Source organism: Saimiri boliviensis, chromosome 1 (assembly GCF_048565385.1).
Source record: "Saimiri boliviensis isolate mSaiBol1 chromosome 1, mSaiBol1.pri, whole genome shotgun sequence".
NCBI lineage: Eukaryota > Metazoa > Chordata > Mammalia > Primates > Cebidae > Saimiri > Saimiri boliviensis.
Genome location: NC_133449.1, coordinates 212,618,720 through 212,637,757, shown reverse-complemented (window position 1 = coordinate 212,637,757; position 19,038 = coordinate 212,618,720). Strand labels below are relative to the sequence as shown.

Here is a 19,038-nt window from a genome sequence, read left to right as displayed (position 1 = left end):
ACTAAATATCTTAAAAAGAATGATAACAATTCAAGTCATTCTATATGTTAATTTTTTATTAAATAGGAACAAGATACTTCTATAATGCAATAAAATTATTCAAAAATATATTTGAAAAATAAATGTATAAAATATGTAAAAATACTGAAAAGCATCTTTCAGTACTTTTAGGTAAGATTAATCCAACTAAACACTAGCATATGTTATAAATAAATTGAAAATACAGTAATGTTTAGAGAGCAAATTCATAGCATAGATCAGTGGAAAAATTGAGAAGTGGACATAAATGATAGATTTAGTATTTTTTAAAAGAGTGAAAAATCATTATTTCATACTTTTGTGTAATGCCAGATGAATTAAATAACATGTGCACATATAGCTTTGCAAAACAAATTTCCAGACCATAGATTGTTTCATACTTAGCATTAAAAAACTTAAATGATAAGTCAATAAGATAGTCTAAGACAATACAAATGTTTCAGTATGTCATTCTTTTCATTTGACAACTTGTTATCCTTTTCATTTGTCATATAAGCAAAGATTTCTCATAACTAGAAATGAATTGTATTTAATTTAGTACATTTTAGATTACCTAAAATATTCTAAAATGGCTTTACAGAGTATAAATGACAACAAGTATCTTATAGTTATCTAAATTAGTTTAAGTAATCTCTAATAATAACATACTGAAATAAATTTCTGAATATTGGTATATTTTTAATGTACTTTTCTCCATCTTTCGGTAAAATTTGGAATTATCTTTTTTCAAAACAGGCTATCCATAGTTGGAGTCACCAAAGAGTTCTGGACTTCTTTCTGATTTTTCATCAACAGTTATACCTAAGTTTTTTGTCAAAAGGGAGTATTTGAAATGAAACAAATATACAATATTTTTTAAAAGGAAATTATTTCAGAAAGTTGCTGGAATAATATTTAACATTGAAAAAACTGAAACTTGACACCATATAGCACAATATGCAAGCAATAGTAGTATATCATTTAACAGTCATTATCAGAAATAAAAATACGGAAGTAAAGTCAAATTCTGGGCCAGGTGCGGTGGCTCATGCCTGTAATCCCAGCACTTTGGGAGGCCGAGGCAGGTGGATCATGAGGTCAAGAGATCGAGACCATCCTGGCCAACATGGTGAAACCCTGTCTCTACTAAAAAATACAAAAATTAGCTGTTCATGGTGGTGCACACCTGTAGTCCCAGCTACTCGGGAGGCTGAGGCAAGAGAATTACTTGAACCGGGGAGGCGGAGGTTGCAATGAGGCGAGATTGCGCCACTGCACTCCAGCCTGGCGTCTAGCGACAGAGCCAGACTCTGTCTCAAAAAAAAAAAAAAAAAGAGTCAAATTCTGGTAAGCAAGACCATGGGAAAACAGGCATGCTTATTCATTGCTTTTCACAGTATGAATTCCTAGCAACATTTGAGGGGTCAGTCAGTTTGGCGGAATGGAGCCAGCACCATAAAAAGACTCACTTCTAGAACTTATTCAGAGCAATTTTAAAAGAGCTGAAAACTCGGAATAACTTAAATGTACAACAGGAAATGTGTAAACAAACGATGGAACTCTTAAGTTATTATATGATTGCACAGTATTTACTATAATAAATATGAGAAGGAAATAGAAATAGGATATTGTATAAAATAATGTGATAGAGAAGAAAGAGAATTTAAATTGCTTTTAAAATTATGTTATTGGCTGGGTGTGGTGGCTTGCACCTGTAATCTCTGCACTTTGGGAGACAAAGGCAGGTGGATCACAAGGTCAGGAGTTCAAGACCAGCCTGGCCAAGATTGTGAAACGCTGTTTCTACTAAAATTACAAAAATTAGCCAGGCATAATGGCGGGCACCTGTAATCCCAGCTACTCAGGACGCTGAGGCAGAGAATCGATTGAACCCAGGAGGTGTGGGTTGCAGCGAGCCGAGATCATGCCACTGCACTCCAGCCTCATGATAGAGCAAGACTCCATTTCAAAAATAATAATAATAATTCTATGTTATTATGAATCTATTTGGATCAAGAGAATAAACCGTCATTAAGCTATCTTTAAGAGTTATAGTTAAGGGATGGCATAATTTTATATATAACATGTTACTAATAAAATTTTTTTCAATAAAAGAAATTTGAAGATGCTAAACTTGCTGCTGCCATCTCTGAAGTGGTTTCCCACACCCCAGCTTCAACAACCCACTCTGGAGCCCCACCCCGTGATACTTCGGTAAGCAGTACATCTTATTTGGGAGATAAATATTTGTTTTTGCAGTAGCCACAACTAGAAAGAAAATAGGGCATCTGTTTAAAGCAAATGAAAATAGGCAGAATTATTAGGAAGATCAGGCACCTTCTATTTCAGAAGAGCCAAGACTGATAATTTAGGGAGATGGCAGAGAGTAACTTTGAAATGATTAAATGAAACAATATACGTGAAAATACTATACAAGTAGTCAAGGACCTTAATACTATTGTCGCTTTACGAGAATTGAAAGTGTAATAAGGTGCATTGTGTCCATATTTGAATTACTACATTTGAAGAGTTCTTTAGCTTTCCTGATAATTGATTTTCTCCTATACATTTTCCTTATACATGCTGTAATTTACTACCCTTTATGTAACCTCAGGTTTATTTTATGGAATTGTGGTGTTTGAGCTTCTCTAAACAAACAAACATGTCATGGAATAGCACTGTTTTCTTCCCAATTCACACCAGTAAAAATTTGTCACTTTCATACTAGCAGTGGAAGAACTTCAGCATCAATATTGTTTTAATTATTTACATGCTCTGAGGCACGGCTGTGGGACCAAAGCCTTTCCAGACTTCCTTGATTAATTACCTGTGTGCAATACCAAATTATACATTATCGAGGAGACCACAGCACATCAAATTATAAAGAGATTGCCCTAAACCAGATCCCCATCTCCTTTGGTGGAGAAAAGTGCCTCATTTGCTAGAAGGAGATGAAGTAGCTTTAGTGAAGTCAGCTATGCTTCCATTCCTTTTGATGTAGCATCAAAGCATATTTAGTGCTGTAGTCTGAGATTCTGATGGATTTTCTTCCTGTTGGATCAGCTTCAGGATCATCTGATAATATCCAGAGGCACAAATGACAAAGCCCAGACCTGGCCCCGGGCAGCTCTACCATTAGCAGCTATAATCCTAGGTTATAATAAACTACTTAAAACCAGTAAAATGCCGTGTGTGTGTGTCTGTGTGTGTGTCTCTGTGTGTGTGTGTGTGTGTGTGTGTAAACATACCCAGTCCCCATGCAACAAAAAGGAAGAATACTTAAGTCTAGGCTGCCGTTTATACTTCAGTTCTTAATATTTGGGCCAGAGATTCTTCCCTGATGAAATAGTAAATATTTGCAATGAAAAACTTTTTTGCCTTTAAGAAGTAGGTTTTAAAATGACACTTCTCTCATCACATTTCCCACCAGAGTCTTGTTTTTAGTTAAGATTTTATTTGAAGATGTCACTAAAACAAGGTATAAAGCTTTATTTAGATAAAAATATTGGGAAATCAGAGTCAAATAAGCCATGATAAAATTCACGGGAGTTTCCTTTGCTGAGATTATTAGATTGTCACTGGCAATGTTACATACACTGAAAGCATTTGAAAACATATTTTCAAAGATCTGTGTAATAAAATCACTCCAACAGGAAAAACTGCTTCAAAGGAAATAGAGGATCATGGATGTAGCTAAGCATGACAGGGAAAAGCTTTATCAGTCCTAACACCTGAGTTCTATTCACTTTTTAACAATTTGTTTTCAAGCAACTGACTTAACTTCCCTGAGCTTTTTACCTCCAAAAAAATAGCTTTTTACCTCTTAGTTCACTGAGAACCATTGTGGGCATCAAATAAAACTGGATAATATATATGAAAATACTTTGAAAATCAACTGGAAATTTCTATACAGTATTGGACAGAGTTCAGCATGGTGTCTTATACAATGTAGATGTTTAACACATTTTAACTGATTTCATTTAGAGGTAGACGTCAACATTTTGAATGCAATGTGTTGAAAAATGTTTTGAAAAAAACTTCTTAGGATTTTGCTGTAATAATACTAGTAATAATTTACCATTTGTTGGGTCCTAACATACAAGTACTATTTTAAATGCCTTTTCAATCATTTGCTTTTTTCAGCAACATAGGAGTATAGGTACTGCTATTATTCACATTTCACAGCCAAGGAAACTGAGGCTCAAAGGGGTTAAATAGGCTGCCTGAATCATACAGTAAATAAATGTTAGAGGAAATCAGCTACCTTAGTTACAACGTTCATTGTTATTCCAGTGGCCACATTTTTTTTCCCTCTAGAATACCAGCTCCCGTTTCTGCAATTTAGCTTCCATGAGCTTCCTGAAGATGAAAAAAGAGATTTCCCCACCAGTTCAGAAATTCTCGGAAGTCTTTCAGGCCACTCATCACCAGTGTGGCAGAGAAGCCCCTTCCACTCTCCTGACCCCAGATAGTCTCTGGGGTTTTGCGCTCTAGGAAGTATTAGGACGGCAGTGCCAAGCTCCATGGCTTCCCACAAACTGTGGGTCATGCTGCACTTTATGAAATGCACCCCTTAAGATCTTAGAGTCTTAGAATGGACCCACAGAAACAAAGAAACGCTCACCCTCTATTGCAGAATCCTGCTCCTTAACCATCTGACAACATCAGTGGATGTTGTTTTCATATCCAGTGTTCTAATGGTGTTTAATTTCTAAATGAAAGGCACACATGATTAGTTCATTTGCTTTTGGACCCTTTATGTGACCTCCAGGCCACCCACTGCATGTGGCTGTTGATGCTGCCACTAAGACCTCCTTAACCTGGTGGGATCTTTGCCAAGCGATGGGCAGGGTGGGTGGAAAGCGTTGGACCTCCAACTCCAATAGGTTGACAAGATGCTGCTGCTCTTCTCCTGACTTTCCATTCCCAGCCTTCTCTTCCCTGACCCTGTCTACTCCCCTGCCCCACCCCCAGATGTCTTTTTCTTCAGAGGAACAGGTTCCCTCCTGAGAAGATGGAGTTCCTGGGCTTTTGCCTCTGATGTAGTTTGGCTAACGAGTGACTAATTCAGCATTTTTTACTTTTTAGCAGAGTGACAAAGACCTTGATGATGCCTTGAATAAACTCTCTGATAGTCTAGGACAAAGGCAGCCTGACCCAGATGAGAACAAACCAATGGAGGATAAAGTAAAGGTAAAAAATTAAAAAAAAAAAAAATCACTAATTGAAATTTTAATCCTTGGGTCTTGACTCTATCATTGTCATAGGAATATTGATATGAACTTAACCTCTATTTAAAAAATGAAATTATAATGATAGAGAAAAATCAATCTGTACTCCCCTGGAGGGGAAAGTCACTGAATCTGTGACAGAGAGACCAGCGGAGCCTCCTGGAGGAAATTCTAGGAGATAGGTGTGGCTTATGCATGGCTTCCTCCCATGCAACACATGCCGTCAGCACATCCATTCAAATTAGCTATTGTCCCAGGGTTGCTTATAAATAGGCAGAGTTGTAAATATGACCTCTTTAAATGGCAAGGTACAGTGGCCTGATTTTTTTTACAAAACTGAAACCATACAGGAAAAAAAGAAAAAGATATTTTATACCTTTGGATTCTAATATTCTAACATGGTTTCTGAGGATAATTATTTAATCATGTGTTTCAATTTAAAATACAGCTAGAAAATTCACAGATATGAATTGACATATAGAAGCATATGGGTTTATGTATTTTAGCCAACTAGCAGTCTGTTAAAGTCATCTGTGTTGTTCTGTTGCTTAAAAAATAAAAACAGACCATATGTTTTGCCTCATAAAAGTATAACAAATACTAAATGCTGCATTCGACAATGCATTTTCTAAATGAAAGAGGGAATGAATATTAATTATATCCGCTCACCATTTATATAGGAAAAAGCGAAAGCTGAACATAGAGACAAGCTCGGAGAAAGAGATGACACTATCCCCCCTGAATACAGACATCTCCTGGATGATAATGGACAGGTAAACTGAGGCAAACTGCCAGATCGGATTTATGCTACAAAGATCTTTACATTCAAGCCTCCCTTGAAAGAAATAGTAGCTGCACTCTTTTACAATAGCATAAAAACTTATCATAACTGACTGCTTTTCATGTGTCACTGAAGCTGACCGGCAGGTAAATATTTATTTGAGCCAATATCATTGTACATGCATATGCTAGGCTCTGTGGTATAAACAGGGTTGAATCCTGTTCAGTCATTTACTGATGCTTAAGAGTGATCCAAGAAATGTGATTCTCTTTTTCAAGAAAAGCTATAAAAATGACCAAGGTGATAAGATTTCAAAGGAAGTAATCTCTGTAAAGAGAGCAGAAGAGGAGCTGGTGTTGGGACAATCAATAGTAAAATCAATAAGGCAACTCCAAGACCAGGGGTCTCCCTATCTTCTTCTACATCACCACCAGCACTATTGAAAGTGAATACAGGCAGAGCAATACTCCCAATCACAGATTCTGTTTCTCTACCAAGAAGTCTCTGACCTTCTGTCTTCCACATGGTAGAGGCTAGTCTTTTGTAGGTCAACCAGGACTGTTCCTTACCTCTTTCTTATTTGGTTTCTACTTTTTAGTCAATTAGATGAAAAATTACCCTTTCCATGCCTGTTCATCAAATAAAAAACAAGGAAGAGCACATTACACCCTTCTCTTTCTGTACTGATTCATTTTGATGCGTAAGATGACTCCTGATTTAAATAGCACTGTCAGCCTCGGGGTGTCCTATTATAGGAACCAATTCTCCTTGCCTGCATTCAGTATTCCTCAGGACAGCAATTCCACATTCTGCTAGAGTCCTTGCCACTTTCATAGTACCAACTCACCCTGCTTGCATTCTTTGGGAAATTTATTATTCAAGGCCCTAGCCTTTGACAATGGGAAAGATCCCCGATGACTTTCTAAGTGTAATAAGCTATAGTATATAAGATATTAAAACACAGGTAACTTTTTATAACACTTTAAGTAGAATTATAAGTGATAATACATAATGGCAGAAGGTTCACAAATAGCGTCTTTCACTTCCAGGACCAGACTCTTTCACACGTTTCTCCCAAGTCTATAGAAATGATTTTAAATAATAGAAACTAAGCAAAGCTGATGAATAAATAGTAGGGACCCAGGTTTATTAGTTATTGCAAATCTACACTCCATTTTATCCAAGTCAAGTCACTGGATAATAGATTCTTTAAATACCGCCTAAACCTAAGTAAACCTTTACAAAGATCTATGCTTAACCAATAGTCTGCCTTATTTTTAAGGACAAACCAGTGAAGCCACCTACAAAGAAATCAGAGGAATCAAAGGTAAAGACCATAGGAACATATTTCCATTACACTTTGTTTTATTCTAGCCACAGGGTTATTCGGCATATTAAAAAACGAAAGCATATTGAATGCCTACTCTGCGCCTAGTACGTTGTCAAAACATGCATATACGTGTGTGTGTCTATTGTCTACCTCTCAGTTAGTCTTCACAAAAGTCCTTTAAGATAGAAAACTGAGGCTCAGAGAATACTAAGCAATGTGCATTAAAGAGTAGAGGAAAATAAAGCCGTCAAGATTTTCTTACTTTTCTGTCTCCTTTACAATACATTATTGTTAGTAAAGAATGTCAGCAAGTTTTTTTTCTTACAGAAACATCTTTTATTTGTAAGTGATGTGGGAAAATACACCATATTGCATTTTGCTTCTTCACTGATGGTTATTTCTACTCATATCTCAGAAGGCTGCAGATGACCAAGACCCCATTGATGCTCTCTCAGGAGATCTGGACAGCTGTCCCTCCACTACAGAAACCTCACAGAACACAACAAAGGTACTGCGCTTTTGCACATAGACTTTCTTTGAAATGTATGTGAGTGTATGTGCACATATGTATAATTTTTATATATTGATTGATCTATCTATCTGTCTATCCTGTAACAGTGTCTTACTCTGTAGCCCAGGCTGGAGTGCAGTGGTTTTGATCTCAGCTCACTGCAGTCTCTGCTTCCCAGGCTCACGCAATCCTCCCACCTCAGCTTCCTGAGTAGCTGGGACTACAGGCGTGCACCACCATGCCCAGCTAATTTTTGTCTTTTGTAGAGATGGGGTTTCACCATGTTGCCAGGCTGCTGTGGAGCTCCTGGGCTCAAGTGATCTGCCAACCTCTGCCTCCCAAAGTGCTGGGATTACAGGCTTGAGCCACTGCACCTGGCCCTTACAATTTTCCAACTGTAGAATGAATCAAATGATGCCATAGAAAACCTTAAAATGAAAAGAAAAAATATCTATAATTCCACTGCCCCCACCAAACACCATTATTTTGTGGATTTCCTTTTTTTCCTGTATGTATGTTTTATATAATTATACTTACAGTCCACTTGTAAAACATTGCATAACATTATTTCTTAAATGTTACTTTGTAATTTCCATAGCCACCATTTTTTATCTCCACACTATATGGTTGTGCAACAATAATGCTATGTCTGTATTCATTTAAAGTGAGAGCAGGCCCTAACTGCAGCAGGCATTCTCATGCTCTTCTGCTCTGTGGAGCTTCCTCCCCTTTTTTGTCTGCTCAGCACAACTGGTGACTCTTCATTCCTCAGTGCACAGCTCAAGCATCAGCTCCTTAAGGGAAGACTTTCTTGTCTTACTTCTTCTCCCTTCCCAGGCCAAAGTAAGAGGCCTCTCTCCCATGCCTTCCTTGCTCTCTGGTTACCTGTTTGTGTGTGTATCACACCACTGAGCTGTGCATTTTATACAGTAGTGATGTGTCTTTTACCTCAGTGCTTCTCATACAGCAAAATGCCTGGCACTTAGCAGGTGCTTACAACATGATTAAAAGTGACTGTGAAATGACTGTGTAATTAAACAAGTGTGGGGCATTCTCCCTCAAGCTATACCCTCTTGTAAATCAAATGTGTCAGTCCTTCCATATTGGTAGTTTAATTTCTAGACCACCTTAGCATCCTATCTGTCACCCTGCTAACTTGTAATTAATGCCCTTTTTGGTGAATGGACTTTATTTTCATGTAACTTACACCAGCTTTCTCTGGTTGTTTCCATTGTTACATTTCTCCTCCGTAACACTGAAAGCAGGGTTTTGTTTTTGCCCTTTTGACACACAAAAGCCAGTCCTGATAGAGACAAGCTCTATTTTGTTTTTTAAATTTTATTGTGTATATTTCAGGTTTAAAACATAGTATTTGGGATGAAATACCAATATTTACTAGAAACAGTAAAATGGTTACTGTAGGGAAGCAGATTTACATATCTATAACCTCACACAATTACTTTTTGTGACAAAAGCAGCTAAAGTATACTTATTTAACAAAAATCCCTAATACAATTTTATCCTTAGTCCTCTTGTTGTTTGTTAACTCCCTACACTTGTTAATTCTGCATATCTGCTATTTAGTATCCTTCAACCTATATCTCTGTTTCCACCTCCTGCTCCCTACATGGTAACCATGTTTTATTCTCTGTGTTTTTGAGCTTTTTCTTTTATATATATTCTACATATAAGTGAAATCACTTTTCTTTCTGTGTCTGGCTCATATCATCTAGTATAAGGTCTTCCAAGTCCATCCATATTGTGGCAAATGGCAGGATATCATTTTTTAAGGCTGAATAATACTCATATAACACACACACACACACACACACACACACACACACACACACTTTTTTATCCATTCATCAACAAATAGGTTATTCCATATCTTGGCTATTGTGAGTAATGCTGCAGTGAATATGGGAGTGCAGATATCTTTATAAGGTGATCATTTCATCTCGTTTGGGTATACAGCCAGAAGAGGGATTGCTGGGTCATATAGTAGTTCTACTTTTACTTTCTTTAGGAGCCTCCACACTGTTTTCCATAATGGCTTTACCAATCTACATCCCCACCAACAGTGTCCTAGGGTTCCCTTTTCTCCACACCCTTGCCAGCATTTATCATCTCATTGATAAGCTCTGCTTTGATTGGCAAAATAAGATCTGGGGGAGTCATGCACCACGAGAATTGGCAGAGCATCGGTGTGACCCACATTTCTCTCCTTATTTCTATCCTTTTTCCCTCCTGCTTTAAACAATTCTCTAACACCATTGTTCAAAAAATCATGACAAAAACATGCAAAGTCTTCCATTATTTAATTAAATTGGAGATCTCAGAATAGTCTGGATTAATTTAACTGCAGCCTAGCTAATTGCTATATGGCTTGATGAAAGCCATAGCCTCGTTACATTTCCTTTGCTTTAGGATAAGCGCAAGAAGACTGCTTCCAGCTCCAAAGCATCTAAGAATGGAGGTAAAGCGAAGGATTCAGCGAAGGTAAATGGAGCAGTAAATACACTACAAATTAGTTTAGCAGTTTCACAGAGTGGAGTTTATCACTTCAGTCATTTAGTTTCTTACTAGAATCTATTTAGAATAAAAGATTCCTTAAAGTACTCTCTATCCCATAGTATGCTTTGTTAAAGTAACTGAATTTGTGTAGATATATATATATTTTAAAGTAACAGGTGCTTTAAAATTCTAAATGAATGTTCTTGACACAACTCAATTTGCCTATGTTTCCTGCCCTAATTAAAATACTACCAGAGTATGTGGTGTATATAGATTTTAGAACATGGAAGTTGGAAACTTCCTATTATTAAAACTACTCAGGCTGTGATCAGAAATGAAAATTGGATTAGACAACTTCTAGGTCCCTTCTAATTTCAAGAACATATGATTCAAATGATTACTACTATGATCCCCTGGCTAAAATGAGGAGTGAGTCCAGTTACATCAAAGCTTTTAAAACAATATATTAAAATCTTCCTATAGTAGATTCCTTTAAGGGACATAAGAAATAGCATTAATAATGAGCAGTTATGCCATTATATCTCAGAATAAATACTTATTTGCCAATTATTTAATTTCAGTTTTACAAAGTACTTGATCAGCCCTTTAACAAATAATAGAAAGCATAATAACCCTAAATGATGAGTGGATTTGCTGGACAGCTGTGACCCTATGTACAGGAAGAGGAAGGATCACCATAGAATGAAACATTGCCGATCAAGCATACCTATGCCTATTTTATAACCTACTCTAGCCTTAAAAAAAATAAAAGCTGAGAGCCATAAATTTAGGATCAGCCTCACTTAACATTATTTTTAGCTTATAAACTTGAGGAGGAAGAGCTCACAATGCTTTAGCCAAACGAAGAAGAGAAACTGAAAGGACCATCTTATTTTTCCCCACTGACTGCTATATTTTGTCCGCTAATTCTGAAAAGGCCATCTCCTCATACTTAATACAGAAAGGAAAGAGCTCACAGATGGTTTTGCTTTCCCTTTTAGACAACAGAGGAAGCTTCCAAGCCAAAAGATGATGAAAAAAACACAAGTTAAAGTTTAAACTATCTGGTAAGTTGGGTGTTATTGTAAATGAAGACAACTATACCTTCTACCAATTTCTGTGTTATGGATGAGAAAAATGAAGTCCACCTCTTGAGTAATTTATGCTCTCTTTATACTATTGGCATGAAATGCATACTGCAAGATCTACAGAGTCATTCTCCAAAACCACTAAATGGGATGAGTATGCTACTGAAATGTTTAAAAACCTTAACCTTATAATTAAAAGCTTTTAAAAATATTAGGCCAGGCACTTAAAGAAAATGACCGTCTGAGGCTAGCTGAATCTTTGAAATCCAAATGCTCATTCCTGCAGATTATTGTGGCAAAGCAAAATTAGCATGTTACAACTTAGTGAAATGTCCTTAAGATATTGATATTCCCCAAAATATCAATACATGGTGGGGTTGGGAGAAGCTCTTTAGAGTCTGGTGAAAATTACAGGGTTTTGGGAACAAGGACAAAGGAAAAGATTGGCCACTTTTATTTGTCTTTATTGTATAAAGTAAAGTACTGTGTTTGATTATAATTTATGGTAACTGAAGAAATTAAACAGATGAAGGAATTTTTGAGATCTTCAGAGCTGGGCCCTTATCTTAATCTTCAGAAAGGGGAGGATTTACTGTAAGCCTTAAAAGCATACAAGCACTTACTGACCAAAGCCTAAAAGAAATCAAAACATAGGTTAAATTGGGTTCAGCTCTCTCACCACGATCCATTTTTCACATAAAGAAGGAGCTATATTAATTAGAACTGCTCTAACAGTTTTCCTGAAATTAAAAAAATTTTCTTAATAATCCACTTTCATGTTTACTTACAGGAAATTCCTTCTTGTCTATTATACAATGCTTTTGCTAAGTGGTCTATTTACTGTGCTTCTAAAAAGAAAATTACATATTAAATGATTCACTTCATTTTTTATTTGAAATTTTCAAGGTATCTGCATATAAAATCTTCAGCTGGTGGATGGCGACTTTTGAAGAACAAAAGGCTTTGGCAACAGAAAACAATTGTTCTGGGTAATTTGCTGAGTCTTTGAACATCCTAAATATTGGTTTGTTAATCTTTTCCAGAAAGAAAATGAATTTGACTGGTTCACCTGTGTTATTGTACTGAGTACTGATAAACTTTGAATTTTTTTAATTGCCTTCAATTGGGAGAGAAAGAAAGCTTTATATTTGTAAGAAATATATTTGATAAAGTTTCTTAAAGCAACACCAAAAAAAAAAAAAAGAAAGAAAGAAAGAAAAGCTAAGCAAACTTTTGCACATTCTACACACAGTGCCTGTAAATCTCATTTGTATTTTTAGTTTTCACTTAAATTTTTTTGTTAGTGTTTGGAAAACAATGCTTTAAACATTCTTCAGTGTTCTGATTTCTTATTACCCCCTTTCTTCTTGGGCCTTTGAACTGTATTTGATGTTGCTTTGGGATTATGTTTATAAAACATAAGATATTGTATATTGGGCACATATCTCCTCTTGGGCTGCTAATAATAAATTAATAATAGGTAACCTGGACAATCCAGGGAGCACCAAACCTCTTTTCAGTTTGAACTCTTCTTTGCCAGGTGTGAGGACTCTGCACCTTACAGTCAGCACAAAACACACTGAGACTTGAATCAAGTCAGCAACAGAGCAGAATACAGATAAGTCCCTAGGTAGCAAGTTTTGAGAAGAAGAAATAAATTCTAATTCTTAGGGTATTCATCTGACTTGAACTTGGTGGTTAGTAAACTGTGCTATTATCTATACAGAAAACCCACATAGCAACTGTGTGCTTAGAGCTATTGCCACATTAGTCCTTGCACTGTATCGCATCTGGCTTTATGGAACTTAGGTTTACCTATACAAGAAGAAACTTCTGCTTTAAAAAAATTATATATATGAAACTTTAAATCTGCCTTTCTCCCACAGCAATTTAAGAAGTAGGCTCTGATGGCCTGCAACTCTGAATGGTTTCTGAATGAAAAGCTCCTGAACATTACACTGATACAATTGATTAGAATTTTGATATTTAATTTCATCTTTATTTCCTGGTAGTGAATGCAGGAAAAGATGTCAGGTACATAACACAAAACAGATTGGGAATTTCGTTTCCAAAGGGCATGCATGGCCTTCCTTAGCATCAGTCTGACGCTTTTGTTATGGCTTAGCTGACTTGTGGTAGCAGAGCAAGCATAAACAGTAACATTGCCTAGGAATGGGCACCACATCTCGTTAACCTCCCCCACAAATACTCTCTGAAAGTCATGCACATACCTATGGGATTTCACACTGCACCAGCTTAAAATGCTATGTCTCTGCCCATCAGAATTAGTCACTATTCTATTTTTAAGGCAACAACAAGAAAAGAAAAAATACTTTTCCTAAGGGATTTCTAACTTTGTATCTAATCCTCCCATTTGGGCAGTATAGGGGTTTGCTTTTTGTTGTTGTTGTTAAAAAAGACCTCGAAACCTTTGACACTGACAGATGAGTTTGCAAGGTATAGCTGCAGTATGACTAATTTCCATGTGTATCTAGAAGTATTTTTAAGTGGCATACCAAAATCTAGAAGTTTAAAGGTGCCTATAAAAGTAAACATTTATTTAAGGTACTCTCTGAATATGGCTTCTTTTTAATTAGAAATATCTTCAAGACTTGGGTGTTTATTAATAACTAACTGGAGTAAGCTACAGGATCTAACGCAGCCCTTTTTACAATCAGTTAGGAGAAAATAATTGCAAGTATCCACTTAGAGGCAAAGAACACTTTATTACCAAAAAGATTTCTGCACATTGTTGTGGCAATATTGTATCTGTTTAGAGAATGAGCTTTTCCAAAAGCAAATGAAGTTAAGTTCCTCAGGTGACCAAAACTGAAAATCAATATTTCCATGTTTCATTAGTCAAGACATAAAATACAATTAAAGCAAAATAGTTTACATTAAAATCTTGGTTGTGTATTTTTTTTTTTAAGGGAAATAGCTTGGGGTGGCAATTACTGGTGATTTCTGTTTTTATTAAACTATTCACTGCAACAAATTAGTATAAAAATTCCAATTCCATTTTTATACCTATTTGTTGTGGTGAATGGTTTAATAAATTGGAGATTGATATCCAGAAGTCATCTGTTCCATCGTGTATTAGAGGAACACATTTTGACATTTTGACATTTTTCATATCAATCATACTCCTTCATCTTGAAATTTTTGCCTTACATTCAAAAAGTTCAGTTTGAACTCTTCTTTGCCAGGTGTGAGGACTTCCGCACCTTATAGTTAGCGCCAAATACACTGCGACTTTAATCAAGTCAGCAACAAAGCAAAATGCAGGTTAGGTAAGTCCCTGTATAGCAAGTTTCGAGAATAAGAAATAAAATCTAATTCTTAGGGCATCGTCTGACTTGAACTCTGTTAGTTTACTATGTTAGTAAACTGTGTTGTTGTTGTTGTTGTTGTTGTTGTTGTTTTGTTGTTTTTGGAGACGGAGTTTCGCTCTTGTTACCCAGGCTGGAGTGCAATGGCGCGATCTCGGCTCACCGCAACCTCCGCCTCCTGGGTTCAGGCAATTCTCCTGCCTCAGCCTCCTGAGTAGCTGGGATTACAGGCAGGTGCCACCATGCCCAGCTAATTTTTTGTATTTTTAGTAGAGACGGGGTTTCACCATGTTGACCAGGATGGTCTAGATCTCTTGACCTTGTGATCCACCCGCCTCAGCCGCTTTTTATTATTTTACATAAAACCTGAGCAGCAACTGTGTGCTGAAGCAACTGTGTAAAGTCTTCACAAAAGACTTCAAAGTCAAAAAGTGTCCTCAGGCTAATAGGAACAAATATTTTGTTTCACAATGTAGTATCATTTATTGGTGACTCTGCAATAATTTACTGTCAGTAAATGCCAATAACTAGTTACTTAGAAATCGTGAACTAGGCCAAATAAGAACCAGAGAGAGAGAAAAATCACCTCCCTAAAAGGGTTTTCCTACAGGCTTGAATGTGCTTTGTCTTTTCAGAAGAGATACTACATCAGTCAGGAAAACAGATGACACTCAGAATTATCTAGGGAACGTTCTATAAAAATATTTTTTACTAAGTTGGCCAGCACAGTAAGTGGAAACTGCAAGTCCTGCCAGGACTAGTTAAAGCCAGGCTCCCACTGAGGCCCCTAATCCTGAAGGGATGAGGACGAAGCAGCTGCCAAAATCCAGAGGTGGAGAAGGCTGTGTGGAAATGAGGGTCCCCTCTCAGGAGCTAAGACCCTCAGGGGAGGCCAGCCTGAGGCATCCGTTCGAGAATCAGGAAGAGCACCTCTACCTACTCCCTCCCCCGACCGCAGCCCCAGCTCTCTGACTCCCCATTGACCAACATCCAAAGGGCAAGAAAGCTTGATGACTTGGCCTCCTGGGCATGGAGCAAGGAAGAGAAGGGTGGGCAGAGGGTCTGGCGGGGTCCGCAGGGAGACCTTTAACTCAGCCATCATCTGGCTTAGTCTCAGATGCAGGTGTTCGTTGTTCAGTAGTCGACTATTCACTGTCTTTCGAAGACACTGATGAAAGTTCATGAATGACAAGCATGAGGCACAGGGTTTTGGACACTGAGAGGCTTAAGCATAAAATATAAAACGAGAAGAATAAGGTACTTTATTCCTCTGTGGCAGGGAACTCACCACTTGGGTTTACATTGCAGGGCAACACCTGTGATGAATGAAACACATGGTAGCGTTCGCCCATTCATGAAAAACTAACAGCAAATCTTTTCACAGGAATAGTCAAAAAATGAGTTGAGGGGGGAAAGTATCTTCAGCTGGAGCTGAAACAGCCATCTCTAGTTTGAAAATACACTCAACAAAATGTTGGTGATTAAAGATAGCAGGAATCTGGCAAGGGAGAATTGTTTTTTTTTCCTGAGACGGAGTCTTGCTCTGTTGCCCAGGCTGGAGTGCAGTGGGGCAACCTCAGCTCACTGTAACCTCTGCCTCCAGGATTCAAGCAATTCTCTGCTTCAGCCTCTGCAGTAGCTGTGATTACAGGCGCCCGCCACCACGCCCGGCTAGTTTTTGTATTTTTAGTAGAGACAGGGTTTTACCATCTTAGCTAATTTTTGTATTTTTAGTAGAGAAAGGGGTTTTATCATCTTGGTCAGGCTGGTCTTGAACTCCTGACTTTGTGATCCACCCGCCTTGGCCTCCCAAAGTGCTGAGAGTACAGGCATGAGCCACCACACCTGGCCAAAGAAGGAATTCTTACAGAAATTCTAGCTTTTCACTCTGCAGCCATACTCTAATTTTATCAAAATTCTTATCCATCCAACGGATATTTTCTTCAATGGTTTCAATTGTCTGCTGGACACAACGGAGCTGAGAACCATTTTCTTTCAAAGAGCTGAAGAATCCTTTTACCTTGTGAGGAAAAAGTGGGTTTTAAAAATTAATTTTATTACATTAACCAGATGTAACTTTAGTTAAAAGAAAACTGAAGCCAAAATTCCGACATTTGTCAAAATTCTATATAGAAGGCAGTCCCAGGTATCTGAATAGGATTATGTACACATAAGCTATGTGAAATGAGCTCATGTCCTAGGATGTCAAGTTTTTTCTCTGCAATTCTTTTGTTTATTCACAGTTGTCAGACTTTAAAAGACTTCACTGTTTACCATTTTATAATTAAAGTTTAATTGAGTGTGTCTATTTAATGTGTATTCTGTTCTCTACTCACAGATGCAAACTTCATTTTTAAAAAACATGGTATCTAAAAAGCAGAATGTGTAGTCTCTTCTTTGCCAAGCAAAACAGTTTCCACCACATAAGTGCCATCTCTCTCCATGGACCTGGCATTGTATGTTATTCTAGAAACACTGTGGGGAATGGGATTCTTAGCAAGTTATGGCGGTAAGACCCAAACCTTGCCAATTTTTTTTTAATCCTAATCCAAAATTCATGTATTGTTCTGTCAAGATAAAATCCATATAAAGTTCTCCATGATCTTAAAGAGATAAGAAACTCTTGCCTATCTCCTGAAAAATATCTTTGTTCTGGTTTCATCTCTGGGTATCTTAACCCCTTGAGCTCACATGACAGATAGGCTGGCTTTGCCACAAGATTGACCATTGTGCAATTCTGTTTCACCTGAAGGGTTTCTTACCCTTTCCTCATAAGTTTTCACAGCATTAGTTCATCAATTTTTGATTTGGTATTCAGGAGGCAAATGTAGGCCAAGATATATTATTTATTCAGCATAGATTCCAGACAGCCAATTCCTTAAAAATCTATGTCATAATACCATATGATTAGTTTGGGAGTAAGGAGGGAAGTAGGAATGGGCTTTAGAAAGATCAGATTTCAATTTTAAATGATGCAGAGTTGTTTTGAAATTATATGTCAATATGGTACAGCTCTTCAATGAGCCAAAGGCCTGGGCTCCTGCTGTAGCAACCTAGAAAATACTTCTCCACTGTCTCCCTTAAGTTGTAGCTCCACCTGTTTCATCCTCTCAGAACTCAGGATTAATTCACAGCTAATTAAAAATCACTTTGAGCACTATTCAACAGTCAAAGCACATCAATAATTTTACTAATTGCTCAAATCATTAACCCTGAAGGAGTCCATCATGATAGCGCCACTAAAAACACACCTTCTACAAGAGTAAAGCCAGCTGTTAGCCATTACTCTTACCCTTCTCCTCACCCAAAATCATCTTTTCTGTCTTCACCTGCCTTGGAAATGCAACATCTCAGCTGAATCTTTGATTGAAACTTGGCTCCTGAAGAACAATTTCTGTGCAATAAGTAGCACAACACAGGGATAGGAAAACAGGTCTATCCTACTAACTTGATTGAGCAAATGATTTAAGTTCCATGGAACCCAGTCTCCTCATTTGTAAAATTGGGGAGCGTATCCACACTGAAGAGCAGTGGTGAGAATGTAGTTATATAATGCAGGTAAAGTGCAACACTCCAAGCCCAGCATGTATCAGGGACTTAACCTCATCCATTTGTTCACCAATATTTACCCTGGTATTTATTCATCCCGCTGCTGTAAAGACGCTGAGGATGCAGCAGTGAATCAGGCAAGCACCCTCCCCTCATGTAGCTTACAGTCTTTCGGGGGATACAAGCAGTAAATATGATTATTGTAATAACCTGCTATGAAGAAAATATGCCAGGGGTGTGATAGTAACTGGGGAGATGTGGCCTGCATTGAACAGCATGGTTTTGGGGAAGGTGATTTGAGCCAAGACCTCTCAGCGATAAAATTCCCCTTTCTAGTAAAAAGTTGGGGAAAGGGCAAGCTAGGCAGAGAGAAGAAAAAGCACAGAGACTTAAAGACAGAAGAAACACGTGGTAGCCCAGGAGCAGGAGGAGGCTGAGTGGCTGTAGTGTTGTGAGAGAACCAGGAGAGCCCGTGGGAACTGGCACCAGAGAGGTCCTCAGAAGCCAGGCCATCAAGGTCGTGGACACATGGGAAGGAGGGATTTGGAATTTACTGCAAGAACAATAGGCAGGGTTTCAAGAAGCCAGGGTCAGTCATGGGCTGACTTGCAGTCTTAATTGTGGAAAATGTTCTGCTATTGGCAAAGTGGCAAGGAGGAGGCCAGTTAGGACACTATTGCAATAGGC

General features: G+C 37.6%; 2 protein-coding genes across 35 annotated transcripts in view; one reads left to right on the top strand and one right to left on the bottom strand.

Annotated features, from left to right (window-relative positions):
* Positions 1–12,982, top strand: part of CAST (calpastatin) — a 106,502-nt gene extending 93,520 nt beyond the window's left edge. For 23 of the 33 annotated variants that reach the window (XM_074383203.1, XM_074383208.1, XM_074383204.1 and 20 more), the window contains 8 exons: positions 2,134–2,232; positions 5,107–5,211; positions 5,930–6,022; positions 7,313–7,357; positions 7,776–7,868; positions 10,299–10,370; positions 11,387–11,452; positions 12,380–12,982. In XM_074383203.1, the coding sequence (XP_074239304.1) occupies positions 2,134–2,232; positions 5,107–5,211; positions 5,930–6,022; positions 7,313–7,357; positions 7,776–7,868; positions 10,299–10,370; positions 11,387–11,437 (558 nt within the window). In that variant the 3' untranslated portion in view covers positions 11,438–11,452; positions 12,380–12,982. The remainder of the gene's footprint in view (positions 1–2,133; positions 2,233–5,106; positions 5,212–5,929; positions 6,023–7,312; positions 7,358–7,775; positions 7,869–10,298; positions 10,371–11,386; positions 11,453–12,379) is intronic. The other 10 variants (XM_074383209.1, XM_074383213.1, XM_074383202.1 and 7 more) reach the window with 2 other exon arrangements.
* Positions 12,983–16,041: 3,059 nt separating this feature from the next.
* Positions 16,042–19,038, bottom strand: part of ERAP1 (endoplasmic reticulum aminopeptidase 1) — a 34,071-nt gene continuing 31,074 nt past the window's right edge. For both annotated transcript variants that reach the window (XM_010340228.3, XM_010340232.3), the window contains exon 19: positions 16,042–16,822. In XM_010340228.3, coding sequence (XP_010338530.2) covers positions 16,667–16,822 — 156 coding nt within the window. In that variant the 3' untranslated portion in view covers positions 16,042–16,666. The remainder of the gene's footprint in view (positions 16,823–19,038) is intronic.